Source organism: Haemaphysalis longicornis, unplaced genomic scaffold (assembly GCF_048455015.1).
Source record: "Haemaphysalis longicornis isolate Haplotype H1 unplaced genomic scaffold, Haemaphysalis longicornis Haplotype H1 scaffold_1, whole genome shotgun sequence".
Classification (NCBI taxonomy): Eukaryota; Metazoa; Arthropoda; class Arachnida; order Ixodida; family Ixodidae; genus Haemaphysalis; species Haemaphysalis longicornis.
This window is the reverse complement of record NW_027526203.1, coordinates 314,817,052-314,839,429: the sequence shown is the minus strand read 5'-3', so window position 1 is coordinate 314,839,429 and position 22,378 is coordinate 314,817,052. Positions and strand designations below refer to the sequence as shown.

Below are 22,378 nucleotides of genomic sequence, written 5' to 3'. Positions count from 1 at the left end.
AATTACAGTGCGCGTTTGTGCCTGTGTCCCCTCTGCACGTTTCCTGCGTCAGTTTTTACTCATCAGTATTTTTTCCTCTCCACCCTCCTTGGCTCGAAGGTCAAAGCGCGCCCCACCGCCAGAAAACGAGCAAACAAAACAAAACCGCAGGGCCTCATGGCCTCTCACTCACAAAAAACTCTGATGGGTCAAACAACTTGGTGAAGAGCCCAGGGACGTTGGCAATTAACAACATTAAAAAATACAAAGGCACAGGTGACTAAAAACAAGGTACAGTCGAACCTCGTTATAACAAAGAAGTATAGTGGCAGTTAACTAGTTCGTTATATCTGATATTCGTTGTAACAGTAGAGGTAGAAATCGGCTCTAAAAATGGCAGTCTGGCTCGCACGAAAATCCTAGGTACAAAAACGCATTATTCCAAGCTTCGAACCTACTATAAAAGGAGGTAGCCTAATTCAAACCTGTCTCCTTGTGGCATTTCAAATTAAATGTACGGGAACTTGAGAACGTGAAATTACAACAGAACGAAGTTCGTTTGACAAAACAGGCCTGCGTTTTGATTTATTTGAAGAAGGATATGATCTTCGTCTGGTGACTTTTCACAGCACTGAGAAGGATAAAGTTTTCCACATTATCCACGCCCGAAAATGCCTTTTCAACTTCTGCAGGTTTTTAAACTATTAAGAAGATGGTTGTGTTGTTTTATAATTTTTTTCATTTTGCTTTTTTGTGCTATCTTTCCAGTTTTAAGCTTTGCGCGAGCCAAATATTTTTTTTGGTTACAGCCGATACCACACGCAGCTCTCGTGGTTTCGGTCTCGTTATAAAAAGAATGGGTCACTGAAATGAAGCGTGATCAACCAAAGTTCGTATTTGGTTAGCTATAGCCGATAATTCGCTATATCAGTGTTCGTTATAACGAGGTTCAGAGAAATTTAGAGAAATGTAGAGACCGCGAAGAGAGCGACACCCGCGTTACCTGATCGAACACGCTCCTACCCCGCTGCCCGCCCTCTTCGTCCTCTTCTCTGGTTGAGCTGCAAGGCGCGTGGCGCTTCCTGCCACATCTTTCCCGCAGGAAATTCAACATCCTCCTCAAAATTTTTCAGTTCGTCGTTTCCGATGACGTTCAGCTTCGCGTGCCTTCGTTGTATCAGTAGCTTCTTGACGTAGTTTGAATGAGTGAAGGACATAAGGCGCGTTCGTAGCACATGCTCCCGTCTCGGTTTGTAGCGCAGTGGGAAGAGCGCCACGTTCCTCCCGTTGTGGCCAGAGAGTCGTGGGATCGAAACCGGGCGCCGCCTAACTATTTCTTTTTATAGTGGACTGCGCTGACGTCAGCCAAAATGCTGATGGGGCTGAAGAGACGCGCATGCGCAGTAGAGTGCGGACGGCGGACAACGACAAGGGAGGGAGGGACACAGCCCCGAGCATGAGAAGCTTTGCATCTAAAAAGAGGAATCACGGGAGTGTGGAAAGTCGGGATTTTATACTTTTTTTCAGGAACGTATGCGTAATGTAGTTAAACTAGAGGAAATTATTTAAATATTATTGCATGAAATCTCGTGAAAATTAATTGAAAGGAGGGGGAGTTCTCTGCCTGTAATGCCTGTACTGCCTTGCAACTGCAGGCGCGTCCATGGCCTGAAAACTTTTGTTGGAGCTTTGTTGCGGTCCCAAAATTTATTAAAGCGCACAAGAGATATGCATCAACAAATACTTACACAAATTGTTGTGGTTAACGGGGTTTTTTTTTCAAGCGCTTTCACCTCAACGGCGTTTTATCCATGAATCGTTTTGAAGCATAGGTCGCCTTCCGTGGCCTATTTATTTTAACGCCAACTTCAATGACAGCATTTATTTTGCAACCAAATGAAGCCAGCTTTCACCCCCCATCTACTTTGCTCGCTGAACTTCTGTCGGCGCATGAAACGCGCTGTGTACGAGCTCTAGAACAAATCTCGTGCGTAAAACTTCATATGTATGCCAGTCATCACTTTTTGTGGTTAGGTCCACATTTTTAAGCACTATTTATTTATTATAACGGAAACAGCAAAGCAACTTTCGTCGTCGTTCGTGTCAGTGTTGCCGACAACAATGTTCGCGACCAAACAGCCTGAAAAAAAAAACGTGTACAGTGAAAACCAATTCTACGCGGGGGAGGGCGGTAATTGACGCCTTTTCCGAATTTCCTTTAATAATCAAGAGATTTTACGATGAACTGTAGATTAATATTCACATCTTAGTGAAACTGAAGGCCTCACGTACGACCGCCGTGCCATATCCACTGCAACACAGCAAGTTCTAAATTTGGTGCTTTAGCGGCTGTTTTTGCTGCAGGACCACCTGTATGATAAAAGTGAAAGCTAATACTTTGACATGTCAGGCGTAAAACACCCTTCGTACTTTTCTATCGAATTTCTCGCTTCGCAAGAACTAATTGTTCGGAGTTGATCAAATCACGTTTTCTGAGAACAACCATGCAGTGGGCTTTAGCCACATTTTAAATGGACTTAAGCTCTGTTAATGTAGTGTTTTAAAATTCATGAGTTAATAAATTTTCGTTACTTAACGCAACGAATTGCCGCGGAGAATATCTCGTTTTTCGTTTACCGTCGATGCACATGTAAGTACGCGGGAACGGACGCAACTATAGTGGAGAAAAAATTGACAGACGGTTGCACCAACGGCGGGGCTTTGAAGCTTTTGCCTCGTTCGGAAAAAAAATATCATTATAATTGTCATAATTGTTATCAGCCAGCGCTGCGGCAGTATGTCTCACTAAAACTGTTTTGCTACCTTCACCGCAGCATACGTATACTTGCTGTAGAGCACGCTTTAAAGGGAAGCCCCGTTGTCATGGCATGGACTCGATGATCACAGCCGGCATGTTCCGTACGACAGCGCGCACTGCATGTCAAAACGAGCTGGCGCCGAAACTCAGGCCACTTAGTGTATCTACGGCCTGTATCTTGGCTCCGGATGTTGCACTGTCATGCATAAAACAGAGCACACGTACGACGGGACGCGGTTTCGGGGCAACTCATTGAGTGTACTCTGCGATGTGCACATGTTAATCGCGTAGTTTTTGCATGTCAGAAAGAAAACGTTTCGTTAGCACAACGTTTTAATCTCGATTCTACCCTTAAAGTAGAGTAATTCTTACGTAGCGAGATGGACAATGGCGTACGCGGGAGGGGGGTGGCGAGAGATCCCTCCCTCCCCCATTGCCGATACATTCGTTCAGGGGGTGGGGCACGAGAGACAAAAATAACTCTGCCCATCAGCAAATATGACTGCCGGTGATTGTGGGGAATAGCTCCGCACCAACAACATGCGGCTTCGATGTATGATATATTTCATTACAAAGATAAATGATTTTTCAATTCAGTGCGCAAGAATTGAACAAAACAATCGCAAAGTTGTGTGGAGTACGATGTCATCTCGAAGTATTTGTACTTTTAATTTGTGTAAATTTTTTTGCTTTGGATGTCTTCCTGTTCTCTTTTTTATTTTGTTCTTTTCAAGCTTTCCCCTCCCCCCCCCCTTCATATGAATTAAATCCTGCGTACGCATTTGTACGAGGCAATACTCGCCAGAGGCCACAGTTCAGAAGTAGCCACCGGTGAAATGGTGTGAGGCATGATTGTCCGCACTAATTTGACAAATAGCACGTGGTACACGTGCTGGAGCCCGCGGACGGCTTAATCGTGCTGCTCGATAGTGACTGTGGTACCCGGCATATGTGCGCAAGCAGGATGTTCCTGCCACTGTCTGAAAGTATTGCAGCATTGAACTCATACCACAAAGAATACAGAGCCAATATGCACACTATAAATCTATGTCAGCCAAATCATCTACTATCGCGATGTGCATTCTTTCATCATGCACCACTTTCAGTTCTACAATCAGCCACCCGACAAGATCTATAGACGGCTACGGAACTTGAAGCACTATGGGTCACTTTCGCATATATCAGTGATGAGTAGTCAATGAGTAGTCTTCACGGACTCTCAGGTGGCATTTCTGAGTATATCCTTTTTACTGGCAGATCAGCTGGTCTCGTATGAATGCATTGCTCTTTGAGCTGTCCAGAAGCAACTTTGCACAAAACTCCAGAGATCCCTTGCTCACTGCGGAATAACTGGTAACGTCATGGTATATACTGCGGCACGTTTCGCGTGTGACCTATGTGTTTCAGGAATACCAATTTCTTTTACCAGAAAAGATGCGTCAATTCTTGCAGCAGGTGTTGCATAGAGCATTCTACGATCCACCTGGGCGTACACACCCCTTCATTCTACATTTAGACCCATACTGTGCCTTCAAGATAGGCCACCTTGACTTGGCAAGCTCGACGAATGGATTTTGCATCATTCGCGGCTGATATTTTCTATACACAACATTTTAGTTTTAAGTTAAAAGAGGACCTGAAACATTCCTTCTGTGAATATGCGCGGTTTTCAGCGCCCAGGTTGTCCTTTGCAGTTTCTCTTGGCCAACCACTTTCCGTGAGACTGCAACTGAGGGGCGTATCCGGACCCTGGTCTCGACCGAAAAAGTGGATCATGCATGACACAAGCTCGAATGACACACCTGCAAAGCACAGAACTAGATCAATCGCTGTAAATTACTCCATTCATGCATGCATATCATAATTGTCATCATCATAACCACTTATTCAATTTCGCACTCTATTTTTCGCGTTTGTCTGGAATAGCAAGCTAGGCATCTTTGCTTGGCTATCATTGCCAGTCCCAATAAAAACCGTTTTCTCTCTTGTTTGATATCACTGGCAGAGTGGCAGCAGCAGCTAACATGTTCAGACAGTAGGAATCAGGCAAGTGAAAATGTAAACTAACAGTGGCGTCTTTGTATGTTCCTCTAAAGAAGAACATACTTGTAATTCACCATTTAGATGTCCCAAGCTTTTTGCAGCAAAGTCAAGAGCAATTTAAGGGTTTCTTCCTGTGCAGGCTGCAAGTTCCCTAGGCGGCCTGCTGATCGTGGTGACGCAGATCATGGAGGTGATCATCTTCCCGGACATTTTCAGTAATACACCTACTGTACTGTATGCTGCCACTGTGGCCATGCCCGCAGCGGGCATGATTCTCGGGTACCTTGTCAGCTGGATCTTCCGACGCCCGGAAGCTGTTCGAAAAACCATCGCCATCGAATCGGGCATCCAGAACGTCGGCACTGCTCTCACCATCGTCTCGCTCTCCTTTAAGTTCCGAGTAAGCTATTTTGTATCATCCACTCTAAAAGGTCCCAAAAATGCATTTACAAGGCAATTAAATGGTGCCAATAAAAATAAACATGCACCACTGCGTTGGCAAATACGCACCTTAAAGGGCGATGGAGACAAAATACGAGTGTGTTTTATTTGAAATATTTGGTGTTATATAGTGTCCTCAGTATTTGTCCGGCAGCAAATGATGCATTATTCACTGAGAAATTAAACAATTTAAGCCAAAATTCTAATTCTCCCACTGCATCGTGTGTTTCGTGACATCAACAATGACGTATCCAGAGCAGGTTTATAAAATACAAGTTAGTAAGCTGACCAAGGCTGCCGCCCACAGCAAAAATGTTTTTGTCAGCCTGGTTACCATTTGCCTTTATAGATGGCATAACAATACTGCTAGAGAACCACTGTTTACACAGGTTTTTTTTCTGACCGGGCTTGCACCTTGTTTATTGCTACGCTTGATAGTAATCGTGTTGTGAAATATTATGTACGACTCGAAAGGAAGAGCCACGTAAGTAGCAGTGTTACTATTGCCATTGGCCTGTGTGGTGTTAGACAAGCCCAATGCGCTCGACAACTGTGGAGCATAGGCTGGCATAGTGCTTGCCGTTGAAACTATAGTGCTTCTGTCTGCGTGCTCAGTTCGTAAATTCCACTGCTTAGCCCAACATTCTTACTGCTATAAAAAGAATATGCACTAAATGTAAGCTCCAAAAGATCATTCTGCAACCTTAAAATCCCTATTTGAACTGTTTAATGTGCTCTAGATTTATTCAGCCTCAGCCAATCGCAATAAGAGAGAGAGAGGAATTTTATTGAAATAAAAAAAAACACAGAAAGGTCGGCCTGATGGTAGTGTATCTGGTCAGCTATTCTGTGTGTGAGAAGGGAAAGGGGAGGAAAGAGCGTGGATAGAGGACAAGAGAGATGAAGATTGCAGAGAAATGAATAAATGGCTATGTACAGAAGATGCCTACTGCGCAGCCGGACGGGCCTCAACTTCAATATCGCCGAGAGGCCGCTGCTGCGCAGAAATGTCAGCACAGCTTTGAATGCCTTGTGAGAACGCTGCGCGTCTGGCCAAGGTCCCAGCAGTACTTCCTCCGGCACCACACGACAGTCCAAACGGGCCAATGTTCTCGCTAATTGTTCTCGAGGATGCACGTAGCGTGGAGAGTGGCAGAGAACATGCGAAATAGTCGCTGGTACACGGCATGGTTCACAATCGGGGTCACTCGTAACGCCGATGAAGTGCTTGTAGCGACGGGTAAAGGCTACGCCAAGCCGTAGTAGGTGAAACAGCGTGGCGTGGTATCACTGAATACCAGGAGGTAACCGAAACTTGAGGTCGGGGTCTAAATGGTGTAATCTTCGATGACGATTGTCAGGGTGGGACCAGTGACTCACCGAGGCGAGGCGGAGAATGGTAGATAGAAAGGCGGTCGTGTCCGTCCTTGCGAAGGGCAGACGTACAACATCTGCATTTGTAGAAAGCTTCTTTGATTCCTCGTCAGTCCAATCGTTACCAGCTAGCCCGCAATGGCCTGGTACCCACTGAATGGTGAGGACATGTCCTTGTTGCAGTGCCAAGGACCATAATTGGAGTACTTCCGCAGCAAGGCCATAATAAAGTCCTTGCCTCATAACTCCGTTGAGGGCCTGGAGTGCTGGCTTTGAGTCACAAAACAGGGTCCAAGCTTGAGGTGATTCACGGGAGACTAAACGAATCGCCTCCCGTATGGTAACCAACTCAGTAGCAGTAGAAGTTGTCTTGTGGTCTAGTGTGAATCTTCGGGTAACACATAGGCTTGAAATTACCACAGCCGCGGTAGACCTGGATTCAGTCACAGAGCCATCAGTATATACATGTACAGTTTCAAACAGCCCATAATACGTCATAGGCTCAGTGCGTAAAAGTACCTAGGGTGTCGCATGCCTATTCTGAGTTTTCCTCATTATACAGCTTATTTGAGTGATGTTTGTTATGCTAACGAGGCAATCTTTCGAAAAAACCAAACTTGCATTTTGCCTTAATGGCCCCTTTAAACGCATTACTCTCCTCTTTTGAAATATTCTTGACAGCTGGCTTATGAGCATTGTAAGCCTGCAAAATATGTCTTCTTAAACTGCTTCGATATATGAATCTAGATCTTTCTCCCTCAGTGAATAATGTGTCTACGCACAGGAGAAAATGGCAGCTGGGTCCAGCTGGTCTATGGTGAAATTCCCAGCTGGAAATTTAGCCATAATCAAAATTTAGCCAAAATGCCAGCTACCGTTTTTTTCTGCCACCATAAATTTGGAGGTGGCAGCGTACTGTGTTGTTTTTGATGCATGGTGAAAAAGGATTCTTCTAGGTGCAGATGTTGTGAAAAGTTGTCAATGTCTTTTAGCAAGGCCAGCTCATCATATTGGCCTGCAAAATGTGAGTTTGCGGGATATTATCCCGCAGATACGACCAATCATGACTGCTCAACCGAACACTTCAAAGGTTAATTAGGTTTTTTATTCATTGTTTTTGTGCTATGCATACGTCTCTTGACTGCTATCTCTGAATTTCAAGTGTATTTTCACGTCGTTACCCTACGCCTGGGTGAAAGCTTTCTACACTGCCTTGAGAGAGCTCCTTGTAATATGGAGCTTTATATTTTCTTCATTTCTTCCGTTTCAACCTCCATCATTTCCTTTCTTCTCTTTTTCTCAAAACATACACATTTATTGTTCTTCAGTGCGGAAAGAACTCTGTTAATCCTAGCATGATGCTCCTCTGCTTTCCTGGATGCGAGTGCTTTGTCACAATCTCAACTACCACTTTGGTTTACTCCAGTGAAACGAATTTAAGAATTTAATTCAAAATTCCAGTGTCACTTTTATAGACATTATGCTATAATGGGTGGTAGGCCCCTAGACGCAATTCAAGCCTGTAAATATATTTTGCTACGCTACTGTAGCTACGCCTTGAGTTTAATAAACTAGGTGTCTGCAGCTGAGTACATGCATAGTCTAAGGGAGGGAAACATGATCAGCAAAGCCACAGTGGTTATGGAGATCATACCTTTTTGGACGGGGGTGACGAAGGCTTGCTGTTCCCCACTTGCGTGGTTGCTTGCCCGTGCGTGCCTGCGTGCGTGCGTGCGTGCGTGCGCGTGCACGTGCGCGTGCGCGTGTGTGTGCGCGCGTGTGTGTGTGTGTGTGTGTGTGTGTGTGTGTGCGTGCGTGCGCGTACGCGTGCGCGTGTGTGTGCGTGTGTGCGTGCGTGCGTGCGTGCGTGAGTGCGTGTGTGTGTGTGTGTGTGTGCCTGCGTGCGTGCGCGTGCGCGTGCGCGTGTGTGTGCGCGTGTGTGTGTGTGCGTGCGTGCGTGCGTGCGCGTGCGCGTACGCGTGCGCGTGTGTGTGCGTGCGTGCGTGCGTGTGTGTGTGTGCGTGCGTGCGTGCGTGGGTGTGTGTGTGTGCGCGTGTGCGCTTGTGTGCGTGCGTGCGTGTGTGTGTGTGTGCGCGTGCGTGCGTGCGTGCGTGTGTGTGTGTGTGTGCGTGGGTGTGTGTGCGTGTGCGTGTGCGTGTGTGCGTGTGTGTGTGTGTGCGTGTGTGTGCGCGTGTGTGTGTGTGCGCGTGTGCGTGCGTGCGTGTGCGCGTGTGCGTGCGTGCGTGTGCGCGTGTGCGTGCGTGCGCGTGCGTGTGCGTGCGTGCGCGTGTGTGTGCGTGTGTGTGCGTGTGTGCGTGTGTGTGCGTGTGTGCGTGTGTGCGCGCGCGCGCGCGTCCATGCGTGCGTGTGTGAACTGCAATTAAAAATACTATAGTATGTACTTGAACAGTCTGCTTCTGCGAGCCAAGTGTCTTTGCCTTCTCTGCATAACCAACCCAAAAGCTGTGCTGGACAACCAACATAAAAAGGCATGCGTAAACGAAGCGCTCTTGCGACTTCAAGGCACGAGAGGGCATTACTTCAACACCATATTAAGCTTCAACACTTTTATCCGCTCCGCCCTTCTTTTCTTCGCCTTTGCACAGTTCATTGTTACTTTTTCTAGTCCACAAGTGGCTCAAAGCTTATGGGGTTGAAAGGCCCTGGATTAAAGAGAGAGAAGGAAAGAAGGTTCGTTGTTGGAAAACAAAGCTTTCCTACCCTGCGAAATTGCCTACAGCCTGTTGTAGTAGACACGGCAGAATGCCACAAGAAAAAAATTGACGTAGAAGACAATGACAAAGGGAAATAGACGCAGCATTGCATGATCACCAATGTATTGCGGGCACCAAAATAAAAATTCTAGCGCTCCACTGTGCTGTGATATGGAAGTTTATGCATTGGCCTAAAATAATCTGAGGGGCATTAGCAAATCAGTCAATCTTGAGGAAGAACGTTGATCGCGCTTCTGTATTCGTATAAATTCGTATAAATATCTGAAACAAAGTGCCGGCTTTATGAACATTTTCTAACGACGTTAAAAGAATAATATGGGCTAAGGCGTTTTGCTTCTGAGCACGAGGACGGGGGTTCGTTTCCCAGCCATGGCGGCCGCTTTTCTGATGGAGACGAAAAGCAAAAATGCCCGTGTGTACGAGATTACGGCGCACGCTAAAGATCCCCAGGGGGTCAAAATTTCGACATGGTAAAAAAAGCGCACTAAAACGAGGACACAAGAAAAAGGCGGTGACACGGGACTAGCGCTCGTCCCGTGTCACCGCCTTTTTCTTGTGTCCTCATTTTAGTGCGCTTTTTTTACCATGTCGAAGTCCCATCACCAACTAGCCCAAATTTCTGCCCTGAATGGTCAAAATTAATCTGGACCCCTCCACTACGCCGCGCCCCATCGCCTGCGTTGTGTCGGCGCGTTAAACCCTGCAATCTATCCATCTTCTGTATTCACTAGATATGCTAATAAGTTCATGCTCAGTGCTGTTGACAAACCCCGATTTACGAGTGATACCATTTGCAGATGAACCATGAAAATGCACCACGAGTACAATGTTGGCAGTAGATCGATAATTCTCAGTATGTAACTGATTGACTTGCAGCCAGTGCAAACTGTATACAATCGTCTGGTGAAAGCGCTTACTAGTACAAGTGTTTCAGGATTAAGGCATGTACTACTTTTCATGCTTGTTCACTCACATGGACACTTACAAAAAGTGATATCAGTGAAACCATTTTATTAATATCCATGCTTTTTTAATGTTTTATTAGCCCAGTAAGCCCATTTTTCATTCTTAACAATAAAAAACCTAGGCTACTGAACTTCTGCAGTACAAATACAGTTAGACATATTTTAACAATATTGGCTAGAACAAAACACTTCATATATCAATGGAAAGCTGCTGCATAGCCAATTTTCTACTGTATTCTACACTTATATTAAAGAAACACACATTACAGAGCTTTCAGGTGATATGAGATCAGCAGCAATCAATGCGTGTATCAATACCAGCCTATCTAAGAACAAAACTGAGGAGCAGGATATTTATGTGTGTACTATTATGAGCAATATGAAAGTGAACAGAGGAACGCGTGCCAAACAGCCTCGAAACAGAATCGGAGTGATACGCGGATGGCGCTGTGGAAAACAGAGGGGGAAAGGAGGGCGCTCTTCCACTAACTGTTGGCACTCTCACCACGCTGGGATTTCTAAAAACCAGCAACTTATGTCATTTTACCGATGATATAGTATCGCCCGAAAGCCGATAAGACGCACGGCGGGAATGGGAACAGTTGTTAGAACAGCGTCTCCCTTTCCACTTTGTTTCTGACGGCGGCCGCTGCGTATCACTCATAGCTGGGTCTGAGGGTGTTTTCCACGCGTTCCGGTGTTCCCTTTCATATTGCTCATAATAGTACGTGCTGTTTGATGAGGCAGACTTATGCCCCTGTCACACGGCAGATCTAATGGCATTTACAGCAAATGTTATTCGCTCTAAATGTCATTAGTTCGGCGCTTCACGAAAATACCGAATGACATTTAGCGGGTAACTGAGGTCCCGGACCTCAGTTAGTGGCCAAATGAGTAGCCTCTACAGCAGTAGCGCGTCCCTAGACAGTAAAATTCAGTAACAAAACACAGAATACTGTTTCTAAAAACTGTCAGTAAACTTATATTTTCTTTTTTGTATTGTTGTTCTAATAAAGAAAGACCAGCAAGTACTAACAAAAAAATCTCGTCCCCAGTGCACGCGCTACCCTAATCCGGATTTTTTGCAGACTTGTTTCAGCTTGTGATGTCTACTGATGTCACCTAAGTCGGTGGTTTTCTTGTTTTTATTTAAAAATATTCCTTTGTTTAAAAATTTTCCAAAAAATATTACCTGTGAAAACATTCTAGATGCGCTTGAAATGTAATTTTGCGGTTTTGCGAGCTCGCTAATCGTCACCTCTATCACAATCAAATGACATTTGTGTAGACCCGCACGGCCGAGCCGAATGTCATTTACAGCTAATGTCATTTAGTTTGAATGACATTAGATTTGCCGTGTGACAGGGGTATTAGCCTTGCATAACTGCTGGCAAATGCTCCACAGTCAGCCCCATTATCGTATCAGTGACATGGAGAGTCACCACGCATCATTTACCATAATGTTCAGAAAGAATGCCCACCCAAAGAACGCCCACCCAAAATCCAGGAATATCAAGTGAGAAATACGGGATGGGCGAACTCTAGGGTCAGGTGCGAAAAACTGAAAAAGGTTACACCACCAACCAAAACTACGGAGATATCAAGTAAAAAATACTCAAGGGTCAAGTGCGAAAAGGACAAACAAGCGACCGCATTGATGATTCGCGTTTGTTTTGTTCACTCATCGTCGCTAAAGGCATCGAACGATGCGTCGCTGTCAGAGTAAACACGATCTGCAGCGCTTCGTCCACCATGCTCTCCCGAGCTTCGGGTCCCCTCGCGCAGAGGCCAGGCACTTGTTTAACTCATCTTCTTCAGAACTATCAAGGCTTGTCAAGATGCCGCACTGCTAATGATGCCAGGACGATATCTCCCAGCTCTTCTATTGCCATCTACGGCCTTTTCCTCCTTTCTATTCTTCCCATCTACTACCCCTTCCTCCTCCTGTTGCCAGTCAAATCGGACAGGTCGTGTCTCTCTAGTTCAAAATCAAGACACCGGCAGTGTTCACGGCCGCTGGACGTTTTCTCGGTTGGAGCTCCCCGAGCTTTCGAAGACGCCAAAACTGATTTTAAGGGGTGGGCGACAGGTATTTATACACACGCCCACAACACCCCCCAACCACCCCCCAGAAGAATTTTGACATCCCTGTTTTAGAAAATTGACTACTTCACCCCTAAAGGGGGGTGGGCGATGTTTCAGGGGGGGGGGGGGGGAGGGGGGGCATTCTCTCGGAACTTTGTGGTAGTCCTGTAGCCTGCAAAAGTCTCAGCAGCAGACAAGACACCTCTCTTCGCACAATCCAGTGGCCCCTAGGAAAAATAATGTCCCCCGAAGTAGCAAGGGGCACTCCTACTTCCGCAGATCACGAAAAAAGTTTGTCCCCTCAAGGTTGTTTTTGGAGCAGTTCATAATATAATGATCAATGTCAGCGGGCACACTGCACGAGGGGTACAAAGGGGATTATATTTATGGGATGAAGGGGGGTGGTTTATGGGAATATTTATGTAAGCACAAAAAACACATTTTCTGTAGACATTGCACTGGTGTACCTGTCAGACTACACTGGAAGCATTATTCAACTACCTCATGACATGGAGGGAGATATCCTTTAAATTTCCAACAGCTTATCCGCATGCCTGCAATCTTGGTGGAAAGATTTTCCCATATGTGACTGTCATGCTAGGCCACGTGGTTTTATTGCAACGGAAGCATGTCTTAATAACAGTTGCATGAAACAACATGTCCTACCATATTTTGGGAGGGCTAACTACCAGCCTACCAAACTAGATACTGAAAATAAGGGGTTACATAGCATTTATGATGAGGGTATAGCGACAGTGATTGGCTGGGCCGTTTCGTGTATTTTGGTGGTGGCACAGTAACACGTTCCACGCGAGAGGCCTTTGCTTGACAGCGTTTTATAAGTATGCTGGTCCTCAAGTTGGCTGTCTCAGGTGGTAAAGAGAGTTATAAACATCGCTTACTTACTTATTGTATACGCTGAAGTTCACAATTTGTAGTTTATGTCCTGTGTTTGTTCAGCTGATGTACATCCAAGAGCAGAAGTTTACGGACCACGAAAACAGCAATGTTGAGTTATTTCTCTGCCGCACAGCAGTCCGGATTACTATGTGCGGTAGCTTTCATTAGTTCAGTACGTATACGACCTCTCGCATGCATTCAACAGTTTGTCGGGTTGCTATAGGAAGAGAAATAACCTAAAATTACCATTTCCCTGGTCCATAAAATTTTGATCACGGCTGTACCTAGATTTTTTTAATGAGAAAACTAAATTTAAACACGCCACTTCCACCACACTACTTCCCTCGCCAATATGGTCACAGTGGCTGTGGTGACGCACTGACACGTCTGTGGGGCAGGCTCCCACCCATCCTTGACGCACTCATCCTTGCACGCCTGCAGAGCCACCCTTTATTCTTATACCTAACTGTTCTATCCATAAAAATGTTTGAACAACCTCTGCCAACTCATTCTACCATTCACAATTTTACACATCACAAATCATAGTGCAGAAAACTGTATAGGGAAGTTATACAACTCTGGCTGCCATGAGTGGTGTATTTGAATTCACAACCCTGCTTATATAGGCCAACTTTTTTTCATCCTGTAGTATCCCTTTCAGAAGTCTAAAAATTCTAAACTTAGAGACACCACCTAGCAGTTTATACATGTATAAAATCATTGAGTTTTCCCCTCTGTCATTTTAAGTTGCCTGTACGGCCAACCTAAGAGAATAGATCTAGAAAGTGATAACAATACACATGAACTGCTTAATCACAAAGACTTATAAATTGACTGGCTAACATATATTGTGTGCCTTTCTTCTTTCAGGAGCAGAGAGAAGCCCTACTTTTTCCGTGGCTTTATGGATTCACTATGATATTCTTAAGTTTTTTATTGTGTGGCATTTACCAAATTTACAAGAAATTTTGCTCAAGATCAAGTTCTCACAATATTCCTCCTGAAGAAGATGCCAAGAAATGTAAGTGATGGCTTATAATATTCGAACTAAAAAATAAATAGGAAATTGGTCATATAGCTGCAAACAATAGCAACGTGCACCACAATGGTTCCGAACACTCATGGAACGCCGGTTAATCAAAAATCATTTTGTAGAAGCCATTTCATTGAAATCCGTTTCGTCGAACATTGTCTCATTGAACGCTGTTTCGTCAAAGTCATTCCGAACACTGTTCTATTAAATATTTCCTTGCCTTACAAAAGACAGCCAGAGCACAGTGGTAGGCTTTACAACATAGTAACGCTTTGGAGATACTACTGATACGAAGCATTACTATACGATTCTTGCATGTGCGCTGTAGTTCCTTGTGCACATGTCTGTCATAAGCAATTGCACTTGCATGCATGGAGGGGGGATGGGGGCGTGTTTCTGATATTGTATGGATGGCAATGTGGTATGTGTCTGGTAACCGGTTAGTGACCATTTTACCCACCCTAGAACACCCAAGCAATAATATACACAAGAATTCAGGGTTACTGTTCCAAGAAAACTGAAGCTGTACTCAGAAGGCTACGCCTACGTATGTGGCAAGTTCACTAGTAGTTTTGTTGGAAGTGTGAGTGTTTCGGGATCTGCAGGGGAGGTATGACGTAGAACAAACAGAGTATAATGTGAAGGACTTTAAGGAACACAATCATGCTGTAAACAGAACTACAGTTGAAGTGCTGGAAACCAATACAGAAATCAAGCCTCGGGCAGCAAATATAGTCCTGGTGAGACTTCTTATTCCAGTACTAGCCTCATGTCTTGTGCGTTCTGTTTTGTCAATTACCATTATACAATTACCGTTATGCTTTGAATGTTTTTCTTTTGTTGCAGCAAGTATCACAGTTACTGCCATAGGAAAGGCTACGGGCGTGATGCCTGCGCATTACGAGAAGGGGAACAAGCGCCTAACTTTTTCCGCCAGAGCCTACAGCTCTGAGCCATTAATTTCTTCAATATTTGAAAATGGCGGGAGACAATGTGTTCATTGTCAACAGTATCATGCAAAGCTTCATTCGCATTTGTGGTCAAAAATATGCTGTGCGTATGCTGGCTGACAAATAATAGTCACAAACATTCCAAGGCCCATAGCTGATCTGTCTTATATTTTTCCACCTACTGTGGGCAATTTGGAAGCACTCATTTTATTTTAAACAAAACCGATATGTCATAATTGTGTCTAATCTTCGTTGATTTGCTGCTTCAAGCTTGCTTGTGGGGAACCACACGAAGTCATCATTGAGGTCTTATTAGTGAAACGTTTTCAGTTTGGTGGGTTGGAGGGAGGTGTGTGCAAAACTGTCATTTTCTTACATTCCTCAAAGTTTGCATGACCCAAATTTCATATGTATACCTCACATGTGGTCTGAAAGTTCACAAGATGATCAGAAGAATTTTTGTCTAAAATTTTAATGCACCGATAGCAAGTGCTCAGTTTTCTATGAAACGGGCACCACTGATTCAGTGAAACGGCGTTCAAAATAATGGTTTCAATGAAACAGACATTCTTTCGATGAAACGACATTCGATGCAGTGGGATTCAATGAACTGTACAAGACCCGCACTGAAGTAGTACATGCTGCGTTTAATCTAGAAATCAACAACAGCCTTGGTTTTGTTATTTAAGTTAAAAAATCGAAGCAATTAAGTTCTTTAAGGCTTCACATGCAAAAACAGCTTTCTTTGTTTTTGCTTTGTAAGCTTGCCAGTACGGAGCTCATACCTTCTGTTCCAACACACTTAGAATTATGATGTCAATCATTGCAATCTGTGGTTTGGCACTGATACCATTTTAGCCGCATCTCTGCAGCAATTATTTTTTGCAAAGAATGTCACAAATTGGGCAATTTAGGCAAATTTTAAAATCTTCTTATTTCACAAAAATGAAATTTATGTCAGAGAATAACACCTGGAGCAACTATTAATATTACCTTGCAATGATTCCGAGTTAAAATACACACATAAACGAAGGCTGAGAGTATTGTCGTACGTGTGCACAAAATGCCTAACATTTTTAAAATCATTTATTCCTTTTAGCAGTTATTGCTTCCCTGTATTGAAGTCTTTAAAAAAGGCTAAAGGGGCCATGACTGCACTGATTTTTTACCTTAAAATAAGTTTTAAATGCAGGGTTGTGGGGCATCTGAAGAAACTTTACCAAGCTGCAGTTTCTGTCAAATATTTCACTGATGTGAAACACTCCTGCTAAAGTAATTGCTCTTCAGCATCTAAATGATGGCTATTACAGTGATCCTCGTGTACTCTACTAGGGCATCACCCTGTCGCATTAATAGCCTCAGTGGTACTGCTTTTACGCCCAAAGTATCTGCGGCTGGGCCTCCAGCGGGCTCTCTAAGACACGTACACTCAGCAAAGTGACCTCTGGGGTGCAGGGAAGTGAGGAACGAGGGGGCACAGCCAGAAGGTGGGTATAGCAGGCATTGTGAGCATGGTGGTGGTGCACGTTTTAAGAGTGTTTTGGGGTGAAGCAATCCCCTGCCCTTGGGGCTCACCGCTGCATGAATATGAAGTTTCCCCCCATGTTGGTGGGTTGATCATATAATACTCACAGAATGATGCTTGTGGTGGATAAATAAAATGATATGTACGCTGCACAACAGCAGAGACTGAACAAAGCTTCCCCCAAACTGTCGCATCAGCACGAAAATGACACTAGAGTTTGCAAGACAGAGTAAAGGGAAATCAGAAAACAGCAACGTTTGTAACAACCCTGTGACTAGTGCATACAACCTTGACATTTCAGTGACCGGCTAAGCCGCCGGTCACAAGTCTACAAAATTTATCCGCAGTCAATCTGCTGTGCAAATAACGTGGTTATTAATGCTAGTGAGCGCAGGTATAACCTGCATTTTCTAACTATGCACAACAGGTGATCTAGTGGTGCTGATGCCAAGGCAAATATGTAGGAATTATGCAACTCTGTGCTGGTGGGCTTGCCTACATTGTGCACCGTGGCGATAATAATAAATGTCGTATCATTAAAATTGAGGTTTTTGGGAACTGAAGCTACACCGGTGCTATGAGGCACACTGTAGTGGAGGGCTACGTACAGATTTATTTGGAGGGCGGATTTCGGAATCTTTAACGTGCACCAGAATCTCAATCAACACACTGGCGTTCTTGTTTTTCAGCTTACGCCAAAAATAGAATGAACCTCTGCTTGAGAAAAGCCTATTACCATTTGATAGCAGCTTGGTTCCTCAAATTTCTGCAGACAGAGAAAAATTGCCTGCTTTTCTTGGCCTGGGACATGCCTTGTCAAGGGAAGCCACTCTACTACTTCAGCGAACCAGACCAAGAGCATAATTTTCAGCTCAAAACACATGCATGTTTAAAATGCATCAACTTAAAAAAATTACAATTAAAGGTTCTGTTATAATTCCAAAAACTAGGAGTGATCGAAATATGCTGCCTTGAGAGCATATCCAATAATTGTTCATATTTCTTGGTGGAAATGTAAGAAGGAGGAGTAATAATTATCTATCACCAAGACAAAAACACACAGCAAGACCTCAGATGCAATAAACTACGGGACTACACGAGGCCAGAAGTTCATGATTAAAAATATTAATGAAATTAAAGAAAATGCACATTTTAGCGCCCATAGCTGCATTAAACGATAGTGGGCAGAGCAGAAGTGCAAACAAAAATAAGCATTATATGTATACATATATACATAGCCCAAAAAACAAAATTTTAAGATACAATTTTTCTTAACCCATGTCCAGCTTTCCGGCTCATGGCCAGTAGTACTGGCTTTAACCACCACGTGCCGCATTGACTTCAGTTTTTAGAGTTCCCGGCTTCAGCGTCAACGTTTGTTTATCAAGCATAAATGTAGAAAGAAAAGAGCAGACTTATTCATGGCAACGCGATAGTCGAGCCCCGCTCAGCCGACTGCGAATGATAAGGCAGGTGTAGCGCAGCACTGCCAAATAGTAGCCGGTACACGTCGCGTTGATAGCGAAGCGTGGCTAGAGATGAATGGTTGGCTGGACGAAGACGGTTGCTTTGGTGGTAGAAATTTTTCCATGTTTTTTTTTTCCGTAGAAAATTTTTCCATAGAATTTTTCCATAGAAAATAAAGGCAAACTTTAAAGGGCCCCAGCTTTCCTGATACTGGGTTGAGCCTAGTTGAATTGGGCTGTTCCCTCTGGCTCTCGATGGGCTAAGCATGACGTTTGGCCCTTTGAGAACAAGATGGTTTTTGCTGTCCAACTTGCTACATGTCGCGGGCACAGTCCCGGGGTGCCAGTTAGACCACGGCAAGCGCTTTCTAAGGCCCACTACGCGCTACCTCAGTTGTCTTGTATACCGTAATTACCCGATTCTAACGCGCACCCGATTTTCCAGGCAAAAAACCGAAAAAACTTGCACCTCCGTTTGTAACGCGCAAGAAATTTTGTGAGCAAGAAAACTAATGCGAGAGAAACAGGCGATTTATTCCCAGAAGTAATCTCACTCATCTCACTCCTCGTCGCTCTCCGAGAGCTCCTTGTCGCCTTCCGCTGACCGCAACATCTCGTCATTGGTGCCGTCAAGCACGTTCGCGATGCCACACTTCTGAACGAACGTTCAACCATGTTCGACGGGATCGTGGCCCACTCCTCGCATGCCCATCCCGCGAGTTTCTCAGGAGGCATACGCTTCAGCCAACCGCTCGTTGTGAACGTGTGGGAGCCGCTGGTAAGCCGCGCAAGCGGTGCACCTTCGTTGCCGCTGCTGCCATTTCTGTTATCAAGCACGCAAGTGGAATAATTTGACATTTGTGTGAACGCCGAAAGAAAAGCCTAGGTGCCTAGATCCGAAAAATTGTTGCTAAAAGCTTTGGCGCCATCTTGAGATGGCGATGGGTGGAACGAAATTTCAGCTGATTCGGCAGTTTCGGTTTCGTATCCGATTCTAACGCGCATGCTATTTTTCGGCCTACTTTTGCGGAAAAAAGGTGCGCGTTAGAATCGGGTAAGTACGGTATATGCTTTATATATTTCTGTACATAATATGTACATAATTTGGACATCACCGTTTGCCACGTCCCTCACGGCGACACGAGACACGGCGGCGCGTTCCTGGAGGAGGAAAAGACCTGATATTTACTATTATGTATACACGATGCAGGATATACGATGAATATGGGTCTTGTCCCACTCGTCACAAGGCCATTCGTCCTAGGCTAACTCGTCTTAGGTAAACTGGTTGGGAATATAAGCTTCTCATAGGGAATTTCGTACGGGGAATACTTGTGTTTCGGGAATTGTCAGCACACGGAAAACTCTCATTAAGAGCTTTTCCATAGTTAAAATTGTTTGCGCCTGCTTTTGCTTTTATAAAAAGGTATAGGCGAGTGTGCGTAGCTTTTGACGTAGGAAGTTAGGCTGTATATACCCTCACACCTTATTAGTTATATCAAAATGATAATTGGATTCAAGTTTTTATTATGACACAGAAAAGTTAAGAAATAATGGTACAGATGACGCAGTAAAGAAGTTGAGCGTGAAATTAACAAAGCTGTTTATTGCTCTCGGTTAATACGTCAACTCAAGCGGACTTTCCGGGCAATATTGCGAAGCGCGTTGACTGGGGCTCCACTGAGGGCCACAAGGGTTGACTTGGTTCTTGTAGACGCGATTTGACCGTACCCTATTCTTTCTGGCGCTTTCCAGTCAGGGCTTTGTTTACAATGTCGCGGAGCAACCAAATCCAAGCACCAAAAAATTAATGAAGGGCACACTAACGAATAAGATTTGAAGGTCGCGCAGCTGTGCGCAACCTTCAGGGCCATCAAAACGTTTGAAGTCCACTATTGCAGCGGATCTGCTTCTTCTTCGCTGCCGCAACGACCTTTACTCCATTTTTGTTGCTATAAGTGTAAGCTTCCTTCGGTTTTTTTGGAAGTGTTGCCACGATTATGGTGAATACTGGAGTTTTCTTGCCACTCTGGGCCAATCTTGGCCAATGCTTGTCTTGATAAACGTGCGCAGGGGACGCTGGGCGCTCGCCGCGGGGCACGCGCTCACGAGTGCTCGGCATATTTTGTTTTGTTTTTTAATGCCCAAGGGGTCGCCGCGAGGCACGCGCTCACGTGCGCTCGGTATTTTTTATTTGTCATGGATTTTCGGACGCCGGAACCCATGTCGGGCTCCGGCGTTGCTTCTCTGTTAAAGAGGCACTCTCCCAGGTGGGCATACTTTATGTGCGCAAATTTCCATAGCGGACTCCCTCTGGTATCAGCCTCGCTTCCAGACACACGTGCAGGACGCAACTGATTGCTAACCCCCCCCACCCCCCCACCCCCCCCGCACCCCCTGCCTATGGAGAGTGCTTATTTATTTATGAATACTGCAAGCCTTGTCAGACTCTTGCAGGGAGTGGGCGCTCGCGGCGTGCTACATGCATGAATACAAAACTTGGTACACTGCGCATGGTTAAACCAACGGGTGCACTGCGCGCCGCTACTTACTCAACCATAAAATTAAAAAAAAAACATCACAAATCGACCACGTCACTGCCAAAGCACGCCAAAAAAGATACATGCGCTTTCTAAGCTGTTCGGTTTAGTTACCACGCAGTTGTGGGAAAAACAATAATAACATTGTACAGACTATTTATTCTAACACACATATCACAGTGAGACACTTCTAAACGAAAGACATCATCTGGTAAAACAAGGCGATAAAGTGTAAAATCAAAAGCATGCACACACGAACAGGTGACGACGTGCTTGCCTTCTAATCTCGGCTGTATTAGGCAGGAAAGCAGGATGAAATTACAGGTGCCGTCATAACTAATTGGAACAAGGATTTGTTAATATCCCAAACCAGGTGTCTTACTCCCTTGATGACAGCCATAACCTGTTTACTAGAAGCTTTTTCTGTTTGGAGGACTCATTTAAGCGCACACCAATGCAGGCAGGCAGTTTCCGGAGGGGGTTGGAGCTTTGTCAAGCTGCAGTACTGCAGCTTTTCTCCAACCCCCTGATGTACTTGTACATGAAATAAACTGAATCTGAATCTGAAATGTTTGTAAATTCACGAGACGTGTTCTAGTCACTTTTGACGGCACGTGTACACATTTTCCAAACGCCTTTAGTGTTCCAGGGATGAAGTTAACCCAATTCAAAGCGGTCAACCGTTCCGGCATTGATAGCGTCAGGTGGTAATACGTTCCACGTTTCAATGCATGACGAAAAAAATACTTGAATGTATTTTTACGCGTGTTAAATGGCGTTATATCTTTTTACATGGTTGGTCCTAGTCGTGTGCCGATGTGGAGGTTGGATGCAAGCACAACCCCGTGACGACAAGGTTACAATTCGTGCTCGAATGCGCAGTGAAGTTACACTGTCGTGTCTAGAATATTTAGTGTAAATAAAAACGCTGCCGAGCACGAGGACACGGTTCGATTCCCGGCCTTGGCGGCAGCTTTTCTGGTGGAGGCGAAGAGCAAAAACGCCGGCGTGTATGACGTTTCTGCGCACGTTAAAGATCCCCATGTGGTCAACATTAATCCGGAGCGTACGGCATGCCTCATCGCCTGCGTTGCGTCGGCGCATTAAACCCTACAATCAATCAACCAGAACGCCCAGAACCAGAACCAGAGTGCCCTATTCTGAATATTTTTTTTTTAATTTGTGTACAAGATATTGTTGATGTTGGTTCCGAACTGCTGCCATACTCGAGGACGGGTTTTAGAAGCGTTTTAGATGCTTTTAATTTGACGTAAGGCTGTGCTGCCGACAATTTTGCTGTGCTGCCGACAATTTTTCACGGAGAAACCACAATTGTCTGAATGCTTCGGCGCACGTGTTTTCAATATGAGCATCCTATTTCAACGTATGTGTGAATTTTAGGCCTATATATTTTATAGAATTCGTTCGCGACAGTTCGGAGCTATTCAATGTGCAGGTAAACTTCAGGGGTGGCCTTCTCTGAGTCATGCTCATACAGTTTGTTTTGCTAGTGCTAATTTTTAA

At 44.7% G+C, this 22,378-nt stretch overlaps 1 protein-coding gene across 2 annotated transcripts in view; it reads left to right on the top strand.

The window, feature by feature from the left end:
* Nucleotides 1–22,378, top strand: part of LOC144150808 (ileal sodium/bile acid cotransporter-like) — a 288,230-nt gene that overhangs the window by 248,954 nt on the left and 16,898 nt on the right. For both annotated transcript variants that reach the window (XM_077682185.1, XM_077682184.1), the window contains exons 4-5: nucleotides 4,980–5,240; nucleotides 14,211–14,361. In XM_077682185.1, coding sequence (XP_077538311.1) covers nucleotides 4,980–5,240; nucleotides 14,211–14,361 — 412 coding nt within the window. The remainder of the gene's footprint in view (nucleotides 1–4,979; nucleotides 5,241–14,210; nucleotides 14,362–22,378) is intronic.